At 45.2% G+C, this 23,712-nt stretch overlaps 1 protein-coding gene and 1 non-coding gene across 3 annotated transcripts in view; both read left to right on the forward strand.

Moving 5' to 3' along the window:
- Nucleotides 1-214: 214 nt before the first annotated feature.
- Nucleotides 215-23,712, forward strand: part of EDN3 (endothelin 3) — a 31,240-nt gene continuing 7,742 nt past the window's right edge. For both annotated transcript variants that reach the window (XM_038750429.1, XM_038750430.1), the window contains exons 1-2: nt 215-266; nt 2,936-3,188. In XM_038750429.1, coding sequence (XP_038606357.1) covers nt 215-266; nt 2,936-3,188 — 305 coding nt within the window. The remainder of the gene's footprint in view (nt 267-2,935; nt 3,189-23,712) is intronic.
- On the forward strand, nt 14,391-14,528 carry LOC119931960. The gene has a single exon (XR_005452254.1). It is a non-coding gene; the product is annotated as a small nucleolar RNA SNORA7 (small nucleolar RNA).

Consider the following 23,712-nt stretch of genomic DNA (forward strand, 5'->3'; position numbering starts at 1 on the left):
AGCAGGCCAGCTCCCCCCCGGGCCGGCTGTCGGCGGAGGCGGCCCCGAAGGCCGCCGCTCTGCGCGCCCGCCCGCCAGGCTCTGCCCACTTCGGGCCCCGCAGCGCGGCCGCGCGCAGCTCCAGCCGCCGGCTCCGCCGGCTCCCAGCGACCCACCGGGCGACGGGCGGCGGCCGGCCCGCGGCCGCCGGCCCCCAGCCCCCGCTTTGGCGTTGATGGAGCTGGGCTTCTGGCTCGTCTTCGGACTTACGGTGACATCGTCCGCAGGTAACTGGCTTGGAGGCTTCCCCCTTGCTCCGCCCTGGACAAAGGGGGACCTGGAGGCCCTGCTGGAGGGGGTCGGGGGGGGGGGGAGCGGAGAAGCGCAGCGCACAGCAGAGCAGCGCGCAGCAGCGACTGCAGAGAGCCAAGGGGGGCAACGAGCGCAGAGCGGGGCAGAGCAGCGCAGAGCGGGGCAGAACAGCGTTGAGCGGGGGCAGAGCAGCGGAGAGCGGGGCAGAACAGCGTAGAGCGGGGGCAGAGCAGCGGAGAGCGGGGCAGAGCAGCGGAGAGCGGGGCAGAGCAGCGGAGAGCGGGGCAGAGTAGCGGAGAGGGGGCAGAACAGCGCAGAGCGGGGCAGAGTAGCGTAGAGAGGAGCAGAGCGGCGTAGAGCGGGGCAGAGTAGCGTAGAGAGGAGCAGAACAGCGTAGAGCGGGGTAGAACAGCGTAGAGAGGAGCAGAACAGCGTAGAGCGGGGCAGATCAGCGTAGAGCGGGGCAGAGTAGCGTAAAGCGGGGCAGAGCCGCGTAGAGCGGGGCAGAGACGCGTAGAAGGGGGCAGAGCAGCGTAGAGCGGGGCAGAGTGGCTTAGAGCACGGCAGAGCCGCGTAGAGGGGGGCAGAGCAGCGTAGAGCGGGGCAGAGCAGCTTAGAGAACGGCAGAGCAGAGTAGAGCGGGGCAGAGCAGCTTAGAGAACGGCAGAGCAGAGCGGGGCAGTGCAGCGTAGAGCGGCGCAGAACAGCGTAGAGCGGGGCAGAGCAGCGCAGAGAGGTGCAGAACAGCGTAGAGCGGAGCAGAACAGCGTAGAGCGGGACAGAACCGCGTAGAGGGGGGCAGAGCATCGTAGAGTGGGGCAGAGCATTGTAGAGTGGAGCAGAACAGCGTACAGCGGGGCAGAGCAGAGTAGGGCGGGGCAGAGCAGCGAGGAGCGGAGCAGAGCCGCGTAGAGGGGGGCAGAGTAGCGTAGAGCGGGGCAGAGCAGCACAGAGCGGGGCAGAGCAGCGTAGAGCGGGGCAGAGCAGCGTAGAGCGGGGCAGAGTAGCGTACAGCGGGGCAGAACAGCGTAGAGCGGAGCAGAATAGCGTCGAGGGGGGCAGAGCCGCGTAGAGCGGGGCAGAGCATTGTAGAGTGGGGCAGAACAGCGTAGAGCGGGGCAGAGCAGCTTAGAGCGGGGCAGAGCAGAGTAGAGCGGGGCGGTGCAGCGTAGAGCGGTGCAGAGCAGCGTAGATCGGGGCAGAACAGCATAGAGCGGGGCAGAGCAGCGTAGAGCGGAACAGAACAGCGTAGAGCGGTGCAGAGTAGCGTCGAGGGGGGCAGAGCCGCGTAGAGCGGGGCAGAGCATTGTAGAGCGGTGCAGAGTAGCGTCGAGGGGGGCAGAGCCGCGTAGAGCGGGGCAGAGCATTGTAGAGTGGGGCAGAACAGCGTAGAGCGGGGCAGAGCAGCTTAGAACACGGCAGAGCAGAGTAGAGTGGGGCAGTGCAGCGTAGAGCGAAGCAGAGCAGCGTAGAGCGGGGCAGAGCGGAGTAGAGGGGGGAAGAGCAGCGAAGAGAGGAGCAGAACAGCGTAGAGCGGGGCAGAGCAGCGTAGAGCGGAGCAGAACAGCGTAGAGCGGGGCAGAACAGCGGAGAGCGGGGCAGAGTAGCGTACAGCGGGGCAGAACAGCGGAGAGCGGAGCAGAACAGCGTCGAGGGGGGCAGAGCCGCGTAGAGCGGGGCAGAGCAGCGTAGAGCGGGGCAGAGCAGCGTAGAGCGGAACAGAACAGCGTCGAGGGGGGCAGAGCCGCGTAGAGCGGGGCAGAGCGGCGCAGACCAGTTGGGCTGCTGAGACAGCTGCTGTACCTGGTTCACGCTAAGGATTTTTTTTTGGAATTGGGGTGAGGGGAGAGGAGGTTGGGGAGAGAGAGGGGGCTGGGTGGCAGAGACCTTCCCCACCCCTGCAGCTGAACCCGGCCCAGGGCCCTTGGCAGGCTTGGTAAAGTTTTCTGGTAGTTTTGTTAGAGAGGAAAGCAGCGTGGCTCAGTAGCAAGAGCCCGGGTTTGGGAGTCAGGGCTCGTGGGTTCTCATCCCGGCTCCTCCACTTGTCAGCTGTGGGACTTGGAGCAAGTCATCATCATCATCATCATCAATCGTATTTATTGAGCGCTTACTATGTGTAGAGCACTGTACTAAGCGCTTGGGAAGTACAAATTGGCAGCATATAGAGACAGTCCCTACCCAACAGTGGGCTCGCAGTCTAAAGGGGGGAGACAGAGAACAAAACCAAACATACTAACAAAATAAAATAAATAGAATAGATACGTACAAATATAATAGAGTAAAAATATGTACAAACATATATACATATATACAGGTGCTGTGGGGAAGGGAAGGAGGTAAGATGGGGGGATGGAGAGGGGGACGAGGGGGAGAGGAAGGAAGGGGCTCAGTCTGGGAAGGCCTCCTGGAGGAGGTGAGCTCTCGGCAGAAGTCGCTTGACTTCTCAGTTCCCTCCTCTGTCAAATGAGGATGAAGACGGTGAGCCCCACGTGGGGCAACCTGATCACCCTGTATGCCCCCCCCAGCGCTTGGAACAGCGCTTGGCACACAGTAAGCGCCTAGCAAATACCGTTATTATTAAAGGGGCAAAGTAGGGGGGAGGGTCCTGAAATCCAAAGGTCTCCCTTTGTATCCCCGCCTGCAGGGCTCTCGCCGTCCGGGCCGGGCCCCGGGGACGGCGAGGAGGGCGAGGCGGCGGAGGCTGGAGGAGGAGGAGGAGGAGGAAGAGGAGGAGGAGCAGTAGCAGCAGGAGCAGCAGGAGCATCCCTGGGGAGCGCAGCCCGGCCAGGCCCGCAGGCCCCGCGCCCCAGAGCCAGGCGCTGCACTTGCTATACCTACAAGGACAAGGAGTGCGTCTACTACTGCCATCTGGACATCATCTGGATCAACACCCCAGAGTGAGTCTGCGCCCCAAACCGCGGGGGTGGGGTGGGGGGGTGTCTGCATGTATGTGTGTCTGCATGTTCCCCCTTTTAGACTGTGAGCCCACTGTTGGGTAGGGACTGTCTCTCTATGTTGCCAACTTGGACTTCCCAAGCGCTTAGTACAGTGCTCTGCACACAGTAAGCGCTCAATAAATACGATTGATGATGATGTGTGTCTGCATGTATGTGTGTGTCTGTCTCAGGGGGGAGGCGAGCAGCTAATGCCAGCCTGCCACCCAAACTGCATTCGCGGCGTGGCTCAGTGGAACAGTGGACAGGCTCGTTCTCGCCTGTCCCGCCATCGACCCCCGGGCCTGGAATGCCCTCCCTCTGCCCATCCGCCAAGCTAGCTCTCTTCCTCCCTTCAAGGCCCTACTGAGAGCTCACCTCCTCCAGGAGGCCTTCCCAGACTGAGCCCCTTCCTTTCTCTCCCCCTCGTCCCCCTCTCCATCCCCCTCATCTTACCTCCTTCCCTTCCCCGCAGCACCTGTATATATGTATATATGTTTGTACGTATTTATTACTCTATTTTACTTGTACATATCTATTCTATTTATTTTATTTTGTTAATATGCTTGGTTTTGTTCTCTGTCTCCCCCTTTTAGACTGTGAGCCCACTGTTGGGTAGGGACTGTCTCTATATGTTGCCAACTTGTACTTCCCAAGCGCTTAGTACAGTGCTCTGCACACAGTAAGCACTCAATATGATTGATTGATTGGAAAGAGCCTGGGCTTGGGAGCCGGAGGTCGTGGGTTCTAATCCCGACCCCACCGCTTGTCAGCCGTGGGACTTTGGGCCAGTCACTTCAGCGTGGCTCAGTGGAAAGAGCAGGGGCTTGGGAGTCAGAGGTCATGGGTTCAAACCTCGGCTGTGTGACTTTGGGCAAGTCCCTTAACTTCTCTGGGCCTCAGTTAGCTCCTCTGTAAAATGGGGATTAAGACTGTGAGCCCCCCGTGGGACAACCTGGTCACCTTGCAATCTCCCCAGCACATAAACTGTGAGCCCACTATTGGGTAGGGACTGTCTCTGTATGTTGCCAAATTGTACTTCCCAAGCGCTTAGTACAGTGCTCTGCACACAGTAAGCGCTCAATAAATACGACTGATGATGATGATAAAACAGTGCTTTGCACATAGTAAGCGCTTAATAAATGCCATTATTGTTATTATTCTCTGAGTCTCAGTTCCCTCGTCTGTAAAATGGGGAGTAAGACCGTGAGCCCCACGTGGGACAACCTGATCACCTTGTATCTACCCCAGCGCTTAGAACAGTGCTTGGCACACAGTAAGCGCTTAACAGATATCATCATTATTATTATTCGGGGCATCTTGCTCCCTCCCCGCCCCCGTTATTTTGGAAGTCCGGAATAGCGGCAGTGGAAGAAGGGAAACTTAATCTGGGTGTTTCTGGCCCAGTAGGAGGGTGAGATTTACACCCCCTGCCCCCCCGAAATGCGGTCGAGCAGGAGGGATTAGATACCTGATCGCCCTCTCTAAGCTTCTTTTCTGAGAAAGAGGAAGTCCCGAAATTTCGCTCCAGCCCCAGAGGGTGGGTAGGCGTCCCCTGCACTGCTCTTGACCCAAGGAAGCTCAGAGCGGTTTTAAATTCTTTGAAAGGCGACCTGCCATCCTTGTGTGGGGTTGGACTGGGGGACATAATTCTAGCCAAGGGGAAAGATGCAAGCTGATTGGAAATCTGAGTGGAAATGGCTCAATTAGGCTGCAATCCCACGGTGGTTTTCAGGCACCCTGTTTATTAAGAACTTGAATTTGACGGATGCCTTCCCTTGAAAGTTTTCTTACTGGTTCTCACGGTATTCCTTTGAGGTAAAGAGAAGCATGTCTTTTATCCCAGTTTTATGAAATGGAATTTATGGCTCAGAGCGGTTGTCACCTGCCAAAGTCCCACAGTAAATCAATGACAGGAGCCAACCTGGTCCCAGGTTTCCTGACTCTCAGTCCCGCGTTCTAACCACTGGAGAAGAAAGTTTCAACTTTTCCTAGAAACTGTGTCCCTTCAGTCTCTGCGCATCGCCTGCAATTATCAAGCAATGGCATTTATTGGGCACTTATTAGTGCAGAGCACTGTTCTAAGCACTTAGTACTTATGTATACCAACCTTTCATATACCATCCTTTTACACCTGCTCATGTTCATATATGTGCATGCACACACACACACACACACACACACACACACACACACACACACACACACACACACGAGCTACTCCAGAGTGGAGTAGACACAGCAGCAATCAAAACAAGTTGTTAAAAGAAAACTGTTCTTAGATGAATCAAAGCCTGGGAATACTTAGCAAGGTCACTTTCTTAAGGCCTGCCTGGTGCTCAGGTCATCTTCTGTATTTCGTTTTTTTGTTTTTTGGCCTTAATGGCTGTACAGCTATGGGGTTGACGTGCCCTCAGGAGTTTATATACCTCACTGAAAATTTATGAATTAAAGGACGAAGTTTTGCTTGCATCATCCTATTAACCATGGCCATGAGTGAAACATGGGGGATTTGGAAACTCAAGGCTTATGAAGCCAAAGAGCATTCATCTCCCTCAAGCTCCTCTGCTGACTTCCAAATTTTCATAGAATAATTGGTATTGTGAAATTCAATTGAGAAGAAATTGAGAAAAATATAATGCAGTTTTTAGAATTGGCAATCCAGTGGGTTTCTCCATGCAGCTACTTTTAAAGGATCTTTTGACATAAAAGCTCCATGAATTTAGTTTCACATTTGACAAGTTTCTATGGGTCAAGGAAGTGGCAAACATTATTAAGTTTATTTTAAAGGTGGCACACTGAGGCAAAGAAAAGTTAAATTGATTGATCCAGGTTGGCAGAGCAAGAACTTAAGACTCTGATCTCCAGAGCTTGGACAGGGTTAGCTGAGTTGGATGATCTGTGCAAGAACACTCAGTATCTGTCTCTGTCTCCCTTCTGTGTAGGTGGAGAAAACTGTAATAAGATAAAATGAAGCATTTCTGCTTAGTGATGAAATTCACTTTCCTCAAACATTTTGTTCATATTCTCAGTTCAATCTTTTACTTTTTCATTTAAACTCAACTTTTTTTTGCCTTGGTAGAGGGTAGGCTAAGGTTATTTACCTCTTTCATTCATTCATTCATTCAATCGTATTTATTGAGCGCTAACTGTGCGCAGAGCACTGTACTAAGTGCTTGGGAAGTACAAGTTGGCAACATACAGGAACAGTCCCTACCCAACAGCAGGCTCACAGTCTAGAAGGGGGAGACGGACAACAAAAAAAAACCATATTAACAAAATAAAATAAATAGAATAAATATGTACAAATAAAATAAAGAGTAATAAATGCGTACAAACATATATACATATCTACAGGTACTGTGGGGAGGGGAAGGAGGTAAGGCGGGGGGATGGGGAGGGGGAGGAGGGGAAGAGGAAGGAGTGGGCTCAGTCTGGGAAGGCCTCCTGGAGAAGGTGAGCTCTCAGTAGGGTTTTGAAGGGAGGAAGAGAGCTAGCTTGGCGGATGTGTGGAGGGAGGGCATTCCAGGCCAGGGGGATGACATGGGCCGGGGGTCGATGGTGGAACAGGCAAGAACGAGACACAGTGAGGAGATTAGCGGCAGAGGAGCAGAGGGTGTGGGCTGGGCTGTAGAAGGAGAGAAGGGAGGTAAAGTAGGAGGGGGTGAGGTGATGGACAGCCTTGAAGCCGAGGGTGAGGAGTTTTTGCCTGATGCGTAGGTTGATTGGTAACCACTGGAGATTTTTGAGGACGGGAGTAACATGTCCAGAGCGTTTCTGCACAAAGACAATCCGGGCAGCGGCGTGAAGTATGGATTGAAGTGGGGAGAGACAGGAGGATGGGAGATCAGAGAGGAGGCTGATGCAGTAATCCAGTCGGGATAGGATGAGCGATTGAAGAATGGGTAGTGGTTTGGATGGAGAGGAAAGGGTGGATCTTGGCAATGTTGCGGAGGTGAGACCGGCAGGTTTTGATGACGGATTGGATGTGAGGGGTGAACGAGAGAGCGGAGTCAAGGATGACACCAAGGTTGCAGGCTTGTGAGACGGGAAGGATGGAAGTGGCGTCAACAGTGATGGGAAAGTCAGGGAGAGGGCAGGGTTTGGGAGGGAAGATAAGGAGTTCAGTCTTGGACATGTTGAGTTTTAGATGGCGGGCAGACATCCAGATGGAGACGTCCTGAAGGCAGGAGGAGATGCGAGCCCGGAGGGAGGGAGAGAGAGCAGGGGCAGAGATGTAGATTTGGGTGTCATCAGCATAGAGATGATAGTTGAAGCCGTGGGAGCGAATGAGTTCACCAAGGGAGTGAGTGTAGATAGAGAACACAAGGGGACCAAGAACTGACCCTTGAGGAACCCCTACAGTAAGGAGATGGGAGGGGGAGGAGGAGCCTGCAAAAGAGACTGAGAATGAACGGCTGGAGAGACAAGAGGAGAACCAGGAGAGGACAGAGTCTGTGAAGCCAAGGTTGGATAGCGTGTTGAGAAGAAGGGGGTGGTCCACAGTGTCAAAGGCAGCTGAGAGGTCGAGGAGGATTAGGATAGAGTATGAGCCGTTGGATTTGACAAGCAGGAGGTCATTGGTGACCTTTGAGAGGGCAGTTTCCGTGGAATGTAGGGGACGGAAGCCAGATTGGAGGGGGTCGAGGAGAGAGTTGGCTTTAAGGAATTCGAGGCAGTGCATATAGACGACTTGTTCAAGGAGTTTGGAAAGGAATGGTAGGAGGGACATAGTGCGATAAGTAGAAGATGAGGTGGGGTCAAGAGAGGGTTTTTTTTTTTTAGTATGGGAGAGACGTGGGCATGTTTGAAGGCAGAGGGGAAGGAACCAGTGGAGAGTGAGCAGTTGAAGATGGAAGTTAAGGAGGGGAGAAGGGAAGAAGCGAGAGATTTCATAAGATGAGAGGGAATAGGATCAGAAGCACAGGTGGCCGGAGTAGAACTTGAGAGGAGGGAGGAGATCTCCTCTGAGGATACTGCTGGGAAGGATGGGAGAGTAGCGGAGAGTGTTGAGAGCCGGTGGGTTGGAGAAGTCGGGGGAGTGACTTTGGGGAGCTCAGACCTGATGGATTTAATTTTATTAATGAAGTAGGAGGCCAGATTGTTGGGGGTGAGGGAAGGAGGAGGGGGAGGAACCGGGGGCCTGAGCAGGGAGTTTATGGAAGAGCTGATGGGCATGGGTGTCAATAGGGTAGGAGAAATAGTTTTGTCTGGCAGAGGAGAGGGCAGAGTTAAGGCAGGAAATGATAAACTTGAAGTGAACGAGGTTGACATGGTGTTTAGACTTTTGCCAGCAGCGTTCAGCAGCTCGAGCATAAGAGCAAAGGAGGCAGACAGTGGCAGTGATCCAGGGCTGTGGGATAGTGGTACAAGAGCAGCGAAGGGAAAGGGGAGTGAGCGAGTCGAGCCGAGTAGAGAGGGTAGAGTTGAGAGCAGTAATCTGGTCACCAAGATTGGGTAGAGAGGAAAGGGAGGCAAGGTGGGGTGTGAGGTGCTGAGAAAGATGGATGGGGTCAAGAGAGCGGAGGTCTCTGTGAGGAAGTAAGATAGATTTACAGGGGAAAGGAGTGTGAGTGAGGAAGCAGGTGAGTGGGTTATGTGACTGTAATTTGGTAGAAGCAAGTCAGTCAAAAGGAATTTACTGAGCTCCCTCAGGGTGCATAACAGTGCAGAAATGGGTCATAAGCAGGGTCTTGGATTTTATGAAACATCATTACACCCGGATGAAACGGACAACCCCTAGTGTCTGAGCCATGGTTGTTCGGGTGGTTCACCAGCCTGTGGATTCCCTGGGGACACTGATACCCATTTAGAGGATGGCAGTGGAACTTCCAGGCTGCAGCACCATTTTCAATCAATCAATAGTACTTTTTGAGTTCTTACTGTGGGCAGAGCACTGCATTAGGCGATTGGGTGAGTACAGTAGGGTTGATAGACATGATCTCTGCCCACATTTCCAGTTAGGAGCGGCTCCTCTGAAGCCCAAGTTGTTGATCTGGGTCTCTCACCCATCCCTTGTCTCTCTCTCCTGTTTATCCCAGTTCTATTGGTAGCAAGAGAGGCTGGGGAAGGGCAGCAGAGTACTTGGAACTGTACCTGAGATTCTCCATGGCCAATGAAACCCCTCTGAAAAGCTCCATGGGTTTAGCTTGGAAATGGTTTTTGGTTGCAGATACTGAACTAAATAGTTGAATATGTCAATAAGCACATGCCTACTTTAAAAGGAGACTATTTGAGTGGACTCCTTTGAAGAAGGTACTGTGAGGTTGAAACTGATAGACTCTACTAAGCATTTATACTGTATGCAAAGCACTCTATTAAGCACATATACACAGAAGAGAATTAGATATGGTACTTCTTCCCCAAAGGGTGTCAAATTCCAGTAAGTGAATAGAGAAGCAATCCCAGAATTGAACAGAAAAGCAGCATAACTAGTGGAAAGAGCATGGGGCTGAGAACTAGAAGCCCTGGGTTCTAATACCAACCCTGCCACTCGTCCGCTGTGTGACCTTGGGCAAATTGCTTATCTGTATCACCGTTACCTCATTTGCAAAATAGGGATTAAGACTGTGAGTCCCATTTGCGACATGAACATCGACATGGACTATGTCCAATCTGATTATCTAGTATCTGCCCCACTGCCTGGTACGGTGCCTGGTACATAATAAACAATAAATATCATAAAAAATTGGCAGCAGGCATATAGGGAAAGATTGAAATAACAAAAACACAGAAACAACATAAGATTATGTTGCGAGCCCCCTAAACGATAGGAACTGTATCCAATTCCCACCTGCGTATTCTCTCCCATCACTTAATACAGTGCTCTACACACAGGAAGTGCTTAATAAATACTATTCCTACTAAAAGACAAGGAGAAAGAAATATTTTTTAAAAAAAAAGGAAACAGAAAGAGCAATAGGGCACTATGGCTAGAGGAGCAGAGCTCCAGGCTCCTCACAACTCTAAGTCCCTTAGCCACAGCCTTCCAAATTGTATGGAGCCCTCATGCCACCACTGCATCCACCTCATTGACACCAGTAAGTCTTTCCCACGAACAGGTGGCATGGCCTGGGGTGGGGGATTAGCAGCTGTAACTCAGTGTTACCGTTGCTTGGGAACCCAAATGACCGTTATTGACTTGAAGCCTGCCCCTGCTTCTCTTGAACACCTTCCATTGGTACAGAGATAAGAGTAGAAAAGAGATATGAAAAGGAGAAATTGTAGAAACGAATGGGTAGAGAGGCCGTTAGGACCATAAGTAGGTTTTTTTTTTTAAAAATGAAATATAGTTTTTCATTAAAATACTATAACTTACAATTGCTCTGAGAATCGTGTGCTATTTTTCTAGCACAAAAAATACCCTCAGTCCTGTTCTCTTGGAGTAATTCTTCCGGGAGATCAGTAATGGCGATTGTGATGATAGTAATGATGATGTCTATTAGGATCTTCCTGTTAGTCATAGACACATGAAGTAATTAGAGGGCCATACTATGTAATTTGCATATGTTAAAGGCCCTGCCATATATACTTTAGGACATTTTTCAAGTTTTTCCTCCTATTTGTAATTTATTTTAATATCGGTCTCCCCTACTCGATTGTACATTATTTGGGGGGCAGGGTCCATGTGTACCAACTCTATTGTATCATAATCTCCCAAATAGTACAGTGCTCTGAACACAGTAAATACTCTAGAAAGATAACTGATTAAATACAGTTAAAAATGTAACTACCATCCTGAAAGTTTCACTTATTGTTTTCATTTCTTCCTTCTACTGCTCCTAATATAACTGATCCATAATCTTGTTCCAGGTGTTAGGGAAAGAATAGAAGACTTGAAGCTAGGGAATGCTTGAGGAAGTGGCAGAGAGAGCCACCTGAAATCTTTGTTATGCTACCAATGACCCCAGGGTCGCAGTTTGGAAAACTATCTCTAAAGGAAGTAATTATTTTAATAATGTTGATAAGATCATACACACAAAACAGTGATCACTTTGAAATCCTGTCACATTACTACAAATTGTCTTTGTCAATCTTGAAAATCAACCCACCAGGATTTTAATTTCTCTAATCTAATGCAATTTATAACTTTCTTTAAAATCTTATCTACCTTTTTATATTGAAAAAGAAGGGAGCAGAGGGAATCAATTTGGAAAAAGTATCACTAGCTAGAGTTGAACATCTTGAAATTAAATAGAACTTTTTAAAGCCAATTTTCTGGGTAGTTGGTTATTCCTTTGGCAGTATGTTTGGAAGAACATTAAGCCTTTCTCCTTCCCTCAAAATCTAATATATGGGAGAGTAGAGTTGTCATCAAAGTTAGTATTTGTTCAGTTCAGTCAGTTCTTGGTGTATACTTCTCTCCCCACCTTTGAAGGGGATATAAATTCAGCTTTGCAGGATTGCATAGAGTAAAAGGATTGAAAACACTCACCAATAACTATTACTGTAATGTTATGACACTTTCTTTGCCCACAGACACTTGGACTTGCACGCCCTTCAAAATAGGGGGGAATCCAGGTGAATAACTTTAAAACCATTAAAGTTAAACCCCTAGTGTTCTGGAAGAATTACTTTAGCTGGCCCCATTCTCATCCAATCCCTGTTTACCTTCTCTTTCCATCTCCTTATGCTCTTCTTTCTTCCAGTTTTTCCCTTCTGCCACATTATCACTTTCCTGCTTTCCTCTCCCTTTTTACTTTCCCTTATATTGTTTCTACTATCCCCACCTGATCTACATTACTTCATTCTCTTTATTACTGCCTCTGTATCTTGGTTTTACTCCAACTGTTGTTCATCCGCATCCGTCCTCTGCCCTAAGCCCCTCCCAGACTACAGTCCTTTTAAAAGTATTCAAAACCATTTCAGCCCTGTGCTCCTCCACCTCATCCTCATAGGGAAATGGTCAGGATTCCAATAAAAACAGTCAGGAAGAGTGCCAGCTTCGAGCAGTTCAAAACATAAAAAAAAAAAGAAGAAAAAGCACGTCACTCATTTCACCCCACCCTAAAGATAAGAAGAGCTCTCTGAAAGTGATTTAAGCCTGCTGAGAGGAAGGTGCAAAAAGTTGGAAAACTGCAAAGCCACTTTCCTGTTGTAGAAACTGGGGGCAGGTGCATCGGTATATGTGAAATGTGAGATTTTTCTACAGAAAAAGTCCAGAATGTCTACTTCAGGCTCCAGCCTGGCCATGAGATGGGTGAAGGTAAGAATGATCATGGAAATGGTTTCTAGACTGTGAGCCCACTGTTGGGTAGGGACTGTCTCTATATGTTGCCAACTTGTACTTCCCAAGCGCTTAGTACAGTGCTCTGCACACAGTAAGCGCTCAATAAATACGATTGATAGAAGGGGCCTAAGGAATGTTTGGTGGTGGCAAAAGGGCAAGAAAGTTCTTGAAAACAGTCTCTTCCACCTCTTATCTTTTTATAGCCCCAGGTGTTTGTTCCCTGTCTTGTGTCTGTAGATATTTAGTAAGTTTTTCATGTCCCCATTATCAGAGGTATGTGCACTGCATTCCCTGGTATTTCCACTGAAAACAATTAAGGCCTGTGTATGTTCATTTCTTTCAACTTTGCACTGAATTACTAGGGTCATTCTCCATGCAACCCAATACAATAGATAAATTAATTGGGAGTGAGTTAAAGCAGAGAGGTAAGCCTAGAATTAATGTAACATGAACAGCAGGTACTAGTGGAAAGAGCACAGGTCTGGGACTCAGAGGACCTAGGTTGTAATCCTGGCTCTGCCGCATTTCTGCTGTGTGACCTTGGGTAAGTCACTTATCCTCTCTGTACCTCAGTTCCCTCATTTGCAAAATGGGGATTCTTAATATCTGTTCTCCCTCCTACTTAGGCTGTGAGCCCCACATGGTTCTTAATTATCTGGTATCTACCCCAGTGCTTAGTACAGCGCTTGGCACATCGTAAGCACTTAAATACCACAATTATTAGAATAAAACTCTTAGTTTCAAGATGAGGCTATCCAAACAGCACCTCTGAGTGGTTTCATGGTGGCCTGCACATATTTTTTTGGGTTTCAGCCTATTAATTTTGATCTGACATTTTAAATGAATACAATTTTATTGTTTAGTTCAGTGTGAAGATGATCATCCACTTGGGACCAGTGCTGGGGCAGAGAATCAAAAGTTTAGGTGAATGAAAATAATTGGATTTGAGTATCTTGGACAGACTCACACTCAGTTTAGTGAATTATCCTAAACGTTTGATGTGGATAACTTGTCATCCAGCTGTCACAGGTTCAGATCATCAGCTTTCTAACGTAGGCCCTTTTTAATGAGCCCAATTTTTTCTTAAAGGAAAAAAGCTCATCACTTGGGAGGAAGGAACATAACCTCTTTTGGCTATCACGTTTCTGCTGTGTAACCTTGGGCAAGTCACTTCACTGTGCCTCAGTTCCTTCATCTTTAAAATGGGGATTAAGACTATGAGCCCCATGTGGGACAGGGACTGTGTCCAACCTGATTTACTTGTATCTACCCCAGCATTTTTGTGCCTGGCACATAGTAAGCACTTAACAAATACTATAATTATTATTATTATCAGCATGAAATTCAGCCTTTTAAAGATATAGAATTGGGAAAATAGAATCTGCATCGTCGCAGTCATCCAGGTATTCTGACTTGTGACAGAATGACATCAGATATATTCCTTTTTAAAGCAGAAGAGTCAATATTCAACAAAACATAAAGCACTTTTTAAATATAGGCTCATTCCCAGGAGAGTATATTTTAAAAATACATTTTTCTTTTCTGCTTTCCCTGTGTTTAGATAAATCCCTTTAAAGCTGATAAAGCACAATGTTAGATAATTAGACACAGAACACAGGAGTACCCCTGCAGCCTGGTATAGTTGGTAGCTAACCACATAATATTTGCATTGCAAGGGAGAAGGTAGTTGACATAAGAAACTTTGTCCCTTCCCCTCAGAAACGCTTCCTGGAAATAACATGAGTCTGGGAGTGAGAGGACCAGGGTTCTAATCCTGGCTCTGCCACTTATCACCTGTGTGACCTTGGGAAAGTCACTTAATTTCTCCTTACAGGCATAAAATGAGGATTCTATACTTATTCTCCCTCTTACTTATGAGCCTCATGTGGGACAGGGACTGTGTCCAACCTGATTATCAGGTATCTACTCTGTGCTTACCCCTCTCAGAGTCATACCTGGAAAGTTTCTAGTACTCTACCAGTCTTGACTATGAGAGGGCGAGTCCAGCAGAAGCCTACCCATTCCATTCCTAGCTTGGGCAGTGGCTAGTGAATGGAAAGCAATCTGCTACAAGTCAAAACCCACCTGTGCTGGGCAGCAGAGGCATGGGGAGAGTCAAGGGTGGATACTCAAGTTTTTTACCCGAAAGGAGGCAATGGTAAACCACTTCCATACTTGCACCAAAAAAACTCTATGGATACACTACCAGAATGATTGCAGATGGAATTGGGGTGTTCTGGGAGAGATATGTCCATGGCATCGCTATGGGTCAGATATGACTCGGCAGCAAAAGACAAGACTCTGTGCTTAGCATGGTGCTTGGCACATAGTAAGCACTTGTTACTACAATAAGTTATTATCAAGTTCTTTATCAGATAAAGTCTTACTCACTGTTGCCAGCCTTGGAGATACAAGGATATGGCTGCACACCTGGGGAGACACTGGAAGGTTTTAGTCAAAGGCACACTGTGGTTTGAATGGTTCCCTGTGGCAGTAACACAAAGATGTGCTTGGGGTGGAGGGGAAGGAAGGGGATATGGAGAAGCCAGATTGCTTTGGTGGGTACTACAACAGGTGAACTACATAGCAGCTTGTAAAAAAGGAAGAAAATATGATAAAAATCCCTTTGCTATTTATTGACTATTGCTACCGCAGGTTTATTTCCCCTCCCGCAGTGAAATCAATCAATCAATGGTATTTATTGACACTGTGTGCACAGCACTGTTCTAAGCACGTGGGAGAGTACAACAGAATTAATGATGAATAATAATGATTATTATTATGGTATTTAAGCACTTACTATATGTCAGGCTAAGCACTGGAGTGGATACAAGCAAATTGGGTTGGACGCAGTCCCTGTCCCACGTGGGGCTCACAGTCTCGATCCCCATTTTACAGATGAGGTAACTGAGGCACAGTTTACAGAGAAGTGAACTGACTTACCCAAACTCACACAGCAGACAGTGGAAGAGCCTGGATTAGAACCCAAGACCTTCTGACTCCAAGGCCCGTGCTCTATCCACTATGCCATGGTGCTTCATTAGCAGACACATTTCCTGCCCATAATGAGCTCACAGTCTAAAGCGAAAGGGAGATTGATCATTAGTATTTTTGCACGAAATGAATACACCAAACGATCGGCTAGATGTAAGCTGCTTAACAGCAGGGATCCAGTTTATCCATCATGGTATTTACTGAGCACTTGTTGTGTGCAGATCACTGTACTAAGCACTTGTTAAATTAAAATACAACAGAGTTGGTAGATACATTCTCTGCCCACAAGGAAGTTACAGTTTAGAGGTCTACTTTATCATACTCTCCCAATGGCATGGTACAATTCCCTGCACACAGTAAGCACTTAATAAAAATCATGATTGACTCATCATTCCAATTTACTAGGAATTGCCACCCAGTGTGACTGCCTAGGAAGATCATATTGGCTCAGTGCCGTATTTCTATTTAGAACTTGTGTTGTAGAGAGTTAACTGTGATCCTGAAAAGGGAATTTGGATTGCTACTACATGAAAGAAAGTTGCCTCTAAAAACTTTGCCTTAATTCTGGGATCAAATGGAGGATTGGAACAAGCCTCCTTGTTCAGACTGTTTCATAGAAATTTTAAAACAAAGCAACTGGAAAACAAACAACACTTCCAGCTCACTTGATCCATTGTTCTTAACTGCAACAGGCAGTTTTCTTTTCCTCTCATGCGGCTGATACACACTATCACAAAATGCCAGACAAGTAAGAGCAATACATCCTCTCTCCCAGGGGAACCAAATTCAACTCTGATTGAATCAGATGATGTTCACAGCCTCACATTCACCCACGTGCTAGGTAAGTTGATCTTAAACTAAATAAATGAGTTGAAATAATTATGGGAAGTAATTCTGCTCAGAGATTCTTGAGACATTTTGAATGTACTTCAGTATTTCTGTAAGAGCAGAAAACTCCCATGTTGTTTCAGTAGAACTAGCATACACGCCCAACCCAAAATCAAAGTATAGTGCAGAAAAACTCACATGGCAAGAATGAGCCAGCATAGCAGGCATTAAAAACTTTATTTTATTTTGTCTCTGCCGTGGTTTTGCACATCATAAATCTTATGTCCTTAGGTGAGTGTTTTTTGATATTATCCAAAGAGTTTTAGGGCTCTTTATGACTCCTAAGCCTTGAGGCAGGGATCATTACTTTTTTATGTCTTGCATGGGATAGAGTCGGGGGTTGATGTTCAATAAATAACAACTATGGAAGGAAACAGAGATGAGAACTGTCTTCCTCCCCATCCCCTTTCCCCCAAGACCATTAATTATTGAGTCAGAAACAGATTGATGTCTAGAGCCTGCCAGAAAGCTGGGGACAGAAAGAGACTAAGTCACTGAGGCTGTCCTCAGTCCTCAATTCCTTGCCTACTTTTTTCTTAACTGTTCAGTGAAGAATGATGTAATGCTGCTACTATTACTATTTGTTAACAGCTTGCTAGGTGCCAAGCCCTTTATCAAGTGCTGGGGTAGATACAAGATAAGCAGGTTGGACACAGTCATTCCTAAGTAGGATGGAGAATCCTAAATTAAATCCCAGTTTTACAGATGAGCCACAGAGAAGTTAAGTGATTTGCTCAGTCACACAGCAGACAAGAGGAAGAACAGGGATTCAAAACCAGGTCATTTGACTCCCTTTGTTCTGGAGCTGATGGCTAGAATGCTGTCAGATTTGGGTCTAGAATAATAAAGTGAAGCTGGAATCTTATATTTCTACAAAGAAGAAAGTAAGAGAGAAGTTTTCCTCTTTAATTCATTGTTTGGGTTTTTTTGTTTTGTTTTACTTTCTGGGAATAGTGGGAAAACATTGCTCCTTAAATATGAATAGTTATAACATTTGTTTAGTCAATTTACCAAGTATGTGCCTGAGGATTCATATCCAAAGAGATGAGAGAAAAATAAGAATTTTGTATTAAAATGGGATAAAGAATGTGACTTTATTATCATTGATATGTTTACATTAGCAGAATAGGAAGCACTTTTCACCAATCTTGATGGATGAAAGATTTTTATTATTTTTTTTCAGTAAGGAATTCCACTGCCTTTTAGTCCTGAACAATGCCACAGAGATGTGTGTTTTTTCTGTACAGTAAGATGTACCATTCCATATACATTGTTGGTTTTTTTTTTTTAGTTTTCTGTTCCTGGTGCTGGAAACTATTTTGAGCTACATCTGTCTACAGCTCTACATGAAGTTATAATGAGGTTATACCAGAGATAGTGAACTTCTCATGCTTAGATTTCAACCTGGAATTCTTAAAGGTTACTGGGGGTTCGGGTGAGATTAGCTTAACGTATTTGACTGCGTTTGAGTTGTAGCAGATGGAGGGAAAATAGACTTTTTAATTCATTCTCCTAGGAACTTAAATATTTCAGGCAGTTTTAAATTTATTTTCAAGATAACTACAGAATGTTAAAAAATTTATCAAGATAGAAGCATTTTTAGGAGTACTCGTATGTCATTGATAATCCATGTCATGTTGCCCAAATTTTGCCACCCAGTGTGCATGTGTTTTATGTATTTTCCAACAATATATAATAAGATTAAATAGTGTTTTAGGAAATTTGTTAGTCAAGTATCCTGGGAGGTACCTAGATTAAAGGTATAAAATATTTAGACATATATTATTGATAGGAATAGTTCCTAGCAAAATAATTTGGCTATCTGGGGGATATTCAGTATAGACTTTATTGCCTTTAAGGGCAACTGTGGCTTGATTGACATTATAGATTGGTGAAAAAGGTCAAGTTTGAAGTTGTTTTCTTCAGTGAATTTTGTGATGGTGAAAGATGTTAGCAATATCTGAGCCTGGTGCCCTCTAATTCAGGCTCTTCTCATAAACTAGATTCACTGTCACAAAAGACCATCTTACCTGACTAAGCCACTCAATCTTGCAGCTCAGACTGCCAGTAAGAATAGGGAAATCTATAGAAAGGGGATTGCATATTTCATCCATAAAAAATAAAGCTGAAACCAATCTCTTTTCATAGAAACCTTAGGGCAACAGGTAAATGGAAAGTTAAAGATTCATTAAATCTTATTCTTTAAAAGCTTATGCTTTGAATGAAAATTAGCAAGAGTCTGGGAGAAGTGGGACTTCCCTCCTTAACCCTATTTTATTATTCTTCAGAAATAAAAACCACTGGGGCCAGGTGGAGGATTTCCATAAAAGATTGATTATGAGACAGTTTTGGCCTAAAATTTTGGTGTTTTTTTGCAGCAATGAACTTGTAAAATATTTCTCTTTAGGTTTTTTTTTTTGCACTTTTGATTTAACACCATTGCTAATGTTATGGAAATACTTATCAATCAATCAATGAATGGCATTTATTGAGTGCTTACTGTGTTTAGAGCATTATGCTAAGCACTTGGGACAGTACAGTACAATAGAGTTGGTAGACTAAATACCCAACCTCAAGGAACTTATGTGTTCTTGGGATTTCAAACTCTTCTTCAGCATCCAATAAGCTCAAATCTTTTTTTCTTTGAGATGACAGTGGTACATTTTGGAGTATCATCTAGTTCACTTTATCTAAAAACTCAAGAAAATAGCAGTTGTTTGTTGTTTGGTACTTGTTAAGCACTTACTATGTGTCAAACATTGTTTTAAGTGCTAGGATTGGTACAAGTTAATTAGGGTGGGCAAAGTCCATGTCTCTCATGGGGGCTCACAGTCTTAGGTAGGAGAGAGAACAGGCACTGAATTCTTATTTTACAGTTGAGGAAACTGAGGCACAGAGAAGTTAAGTGACTTGCCCAAGGTCACAGCAAGAAATTGGCAGAGCAATTGGCAGAACTGGGAATAGAATCTTGATCCTCTGACTCCAAAGCCCGTGCTTTTTCCACTAGGCCATGCTGTTTTGCACAGTTGTGTTCTACCAGGGTAGTCTAGAGGTAAAGCTAAAGGAAAATATTCGTTTTCTACCACTATATTGCATTGTGCTGGCATGGGCATTTGTCAAAACATCTCTAGATATTGTTATAATGGTTATTGCATAAGTATAGGAGCTGGTGGAGTACTATGATAGTCTGCTGTCCAGGATCAGTGTGTATTCTTGAAGTATTCTGCTATGCATTATAGCATGGTCGTCACTGTCTTTTAAGAATAATGTGGGAAAATAGGAGGTGAGTTAAAGAGAGGGACAAAAATAATCAGAATGATGGAAAACAGATCCTGTGAGGAAGAACTGAAAGAACTGGAGAAGAAAAGTTTGCAGTGTGCTTGAGTTACTGCCTTCAAGGATATGAAGGATTTTTGTGAGGCATGTGCTGACCAGCTAAGCCTCCACATCCATCCAACAGACAAATTGAAATATAAGAGATTTGGGTTAGACTTAAGGAAGAATTTCTTGGAATGTCACACTCCTTGAGGGAAGGGATCATGCTGTCTTCTAATGCTTTTGAACTCTTCCAAGTGTTTAAGTACGTGCTGTGTTCATAGTAGGCACTCGGTGCTATTGATGTTGATATTAATATGTCAAGGTAGAAAATACTGGAACAAGCTTTCATTAATTCATTCAATTCAAAGCACTGTACTAAGTGCTTGGGAGAGTACAATATAGGAACAGACACATTCCTGCCCACAATGAGCTCACAGTCTAGAGAGAGACCTTAATATAACTAGATAAATAAATAAATAATTACAGATATATACTGTGTGTATATATATATACACACACACACACACACTGTATGTATACACACACACACACACACACACACACAGTGGTGTGGGGATGGGAGAGAAGATGAATGAAGGAGCAAGTAAGAGCGGTGCAGAAGGGATGGGAGAAGAGGAGAGAAGGGCTTAGTCAGGGAATTGGAGGAGATGTGCCTTCAATAAGGTTTTGAAGTGGGGGAGAGCAATTATCTGTCTGGTATGAGGAGGGAGAGCATTCCAGGCCATAGGTAGGATGTGGGTGAGAGGTCGGTGGCAAGATAGACAAGCTCGAGGTACAGTGAGAAGGTTAGTATTACAGGAATGAAGTGTGCGGGCTGGGTTGTAGTAATAATAATAATAATAATAATGGCATTTATTAAGTGCTTACTATGTGCAGAGCACTGTTCTAAGCACTGGGGAGGTTACAAGATGATCAGCTTGTCCCACGGGGCGCTCACAATCCTATTCCCCATTTTACAGATGAGGGAACTGAGGCACAGAGAAGTGAAGTGACTTGCCCAAAGTCACACAGCTGACAATTGGTAGAGCCGGGATTCAAACCCATGAACTCTGACTCCAAAGCCCAGGCTCTTTCCACTGAGCCATGAGAGTAGCAAGGTGAGAGAGGAGTGGGCAAGGTGATTGAGTGCCTTAAAACCAATGGTGAGGAGCTTCTTATGGAAGTTGTGGAATTTCTATCTCTAAGAACCCTTAGAAGAGAAAAAGCTGCATGGAGGTTTCAGTCTTTCACCTAACTAGGAGGTAGAGGAGGGTAGACCTAATATTTACTTAAAGGCCCTTCCAGTTCTAGCATTGTGCTACCGTGACCCAAAAAGACCCAGGCCAGGTGAGCTCCATGTGAGCTATTTCATTTTTTTTAAAAAAAAGGTTAGGTCTTCAAAAGCATAAAAGTCATTTTAAAACCTGTGATAAGGTGAAGTCTCCTGTACACTTTAAAAACTAAACACATAATATTGTGGCTCCTAATGGTGGAGACTTTATTCTTTTTCCCCCTCCAATACCCAAGTTCCCAAGTTCTAGAGAAGCAGCATGGCCTAGTGGATAAACCACAGGCCTGGGAGTCAGAAAGTAATAGGTTCTAATCCCAGTTCTACCACTTGTCTGCTGTGTGACCTTGGGCAACTTGCGTTACTTCTCTGTGCTTCAGTTACTTCATCTATAAAATGGGGATTGTCACTGTGAGCCCAATGTTGGACAGGGACTGTGTCCAGCCAGATTTGCTTTGTATTCCCCCAAGCATTTAGTACAGTGCCTGGCACATAGTAAGAGCTTAACAAATACCATTAAGACTTGGCTATTATTGAGCCAGTTTAGGTTACTCTTAGAAATTATGGCCGATGTAAAGCCCATGCTCTGCATGTGCCTCTTGATGCCTGTCCAGTTTAGTTAGCTTTCCTGACCAAGGCTTCAAAACTGTGGTTTCTTCATGGACAGGAGACCCAGTGATATTTGTTCTATGAGGGGTCTTTAGTCTTCTAAAGTGCCACATGAATCGAGGGGGATCATAATAAATACCCAAGACCATAAAATTCTAAACAGTGTTATTATGGATCAGACCAGTGGTCCATAGATACAGTACTCTGTCTTGGAGAAGGGCAACAGAATGCTTGAAGGAGCAGTATGATTATTGAACATGATATCCATCCTAATGGGTATGGATGTACTATATGACAGTCCTAACTTCTTCCTCAATATCCCCTCTAGGAACCTGTCATAGACCTCTTGACTATGTTTTCAACACCACCTTCCTGAACCTCTTCAGAATTCAGTCCATATAACTTCTTGACTCCATACATAACTTCCAAGAGACAAAAAACTGGGGGAATCTAATGTCCTAGAAAATCTCAGTTCTAAAAAAATAGATAAATACTAATGTATTCATCAGAGCAAGGCATTTCTTTCGATTTACTCTATCTCTGACAGTTACCAGTGAATCATTTGGGGCAAACTGATGCTTATCTAATTAATTACAAAAATTGGGTGTTAGTGGGAATTTTTAGAAGGCTGAAAAGGACAGACATCAAGCATGACTTTCGCAGATCAGCCATTATCTGTCAGCTCCTCTCCAATTCTTATGTTCTACCAGTGGAGAATCTGGATAAGGCTTCCTTCTATCCATGTTATTAGCTCTTGAAGAGAGTTGAGGCTTACTCCCTTTTATGCCAAGTTTCCAAATTTCAACCCTGAAGATTGGCCTCTAATGTTGGTTAGACTGGCATAAGTCCTGATTGAAAAAAACACACATATTTGTTTTGGCTGCCATCCATCTAGCTCTTGGGCTTTTCCTGCATTTGCATCTGGAAAGAAAGAAGGCAATAGCAGGCTCGTGTTTAATTATTATACAACATGACTAGCCTGGATTTGGTATCTGGGAGAAAGAAAATGAAAACCTTGATTTTAGGGAGTGGCAGTGGGGCAAAGGGGCACCTGACATATCCTGGAGTGCTGGTAATCAGCCAGCATACTATCTTTCAGTCTTGCTTTTGGAGGAACTATCTACATTTTTTGGTAAAATTCTGGGATTGCTACCCAATTTCACAGTTGGGACCAGGGGCAGGGGGGTTGAGGGGTGTAGCTTTCTTAGCTTCAGAATTGACCTCCCAAAATAAGCCTCCTTGAATGGTTAGAAAAGGCTTCATCACATGATTTTGCAAATTTAAAATACACTGAAGAGATCTCTGGGTAAAGAAAATCATGAGTCATTAAAATTTTCAATAGCTAAGATCTGACACCATTATCACCAACATCAAATTGAATTTGTGCCAGTCTGGGCAGAGCTCACTGTGGGCAAGGAATGTGCCTACCAACTCTGTTGTACTGTAGTCTTTCAAGCACTTAGTACAGTGTTCTGTACATAGTAAGCACTTGAATACCACTGATTGATTGGACAGGCAATATACAGATGTTAACTGTACACTGAAAAGGTAATTAATAATTATAGGCTTATATATTTTGCCTTATAATATTCAGGCCTACTGTTTTTTCCCCATTTATTCCTCTCATGGAATTCTGAGTCACAATCCAGGTTTAGAGGAGCAGTGTGACCTAATGGAAAGAGCAAGGATATGGGAGTTAGAGGACATGGGTTCTAATCCCAGCCCTGCCACTTGCCTGCTGTTTGACCTTAGGCCAGTCATTTCAACTTTATGAGCCTCAGTTTCCTCATCTGTAAAATGAGAGTTCAGTACCTGTTCTCATACTACTTAGACTGTGAGCCCCTAAAGGGACACCAACTTCATTAACTTGCATCTACCCCAGTGCTTAGAACAGTGTTTGACACAAAATAACTGATGAACAAATATGATTGTAATAATAATAGTATAATAATAATGATAATAATATTGCTCAGAAACCCTGGGTGGATTGACACTTAGATTTCTCACCATTCTACTCATTGTCATTTAAACATGTCATTGATACTGCTTTCCTTCCTATCCAACTCTCACCATTTACATGTCATCTAATGCAAATTTAAAGCTATTACCAGGCAATTTCTCATAGGGGATACGTAGTTCTTTATAGCAGTAGTTCTGGTAGG

This window comes from Tachyglossus aculeatus, chromosome 8, assembly GCF_015852505.1.
Source record: "Tachyglossus aculeatus isolate mTacAcu1 chromosome 8, mTacAcu1.pri, whole genome shotgun sequence".
NCBI classification, from domain to species: domain Eukaryota; kingdom Metazoa; phylum Chordata; class Mammalia; order Monotremata; family Tachyglossidae; genus Tachyglossus; species Tachyglossus aculeatus.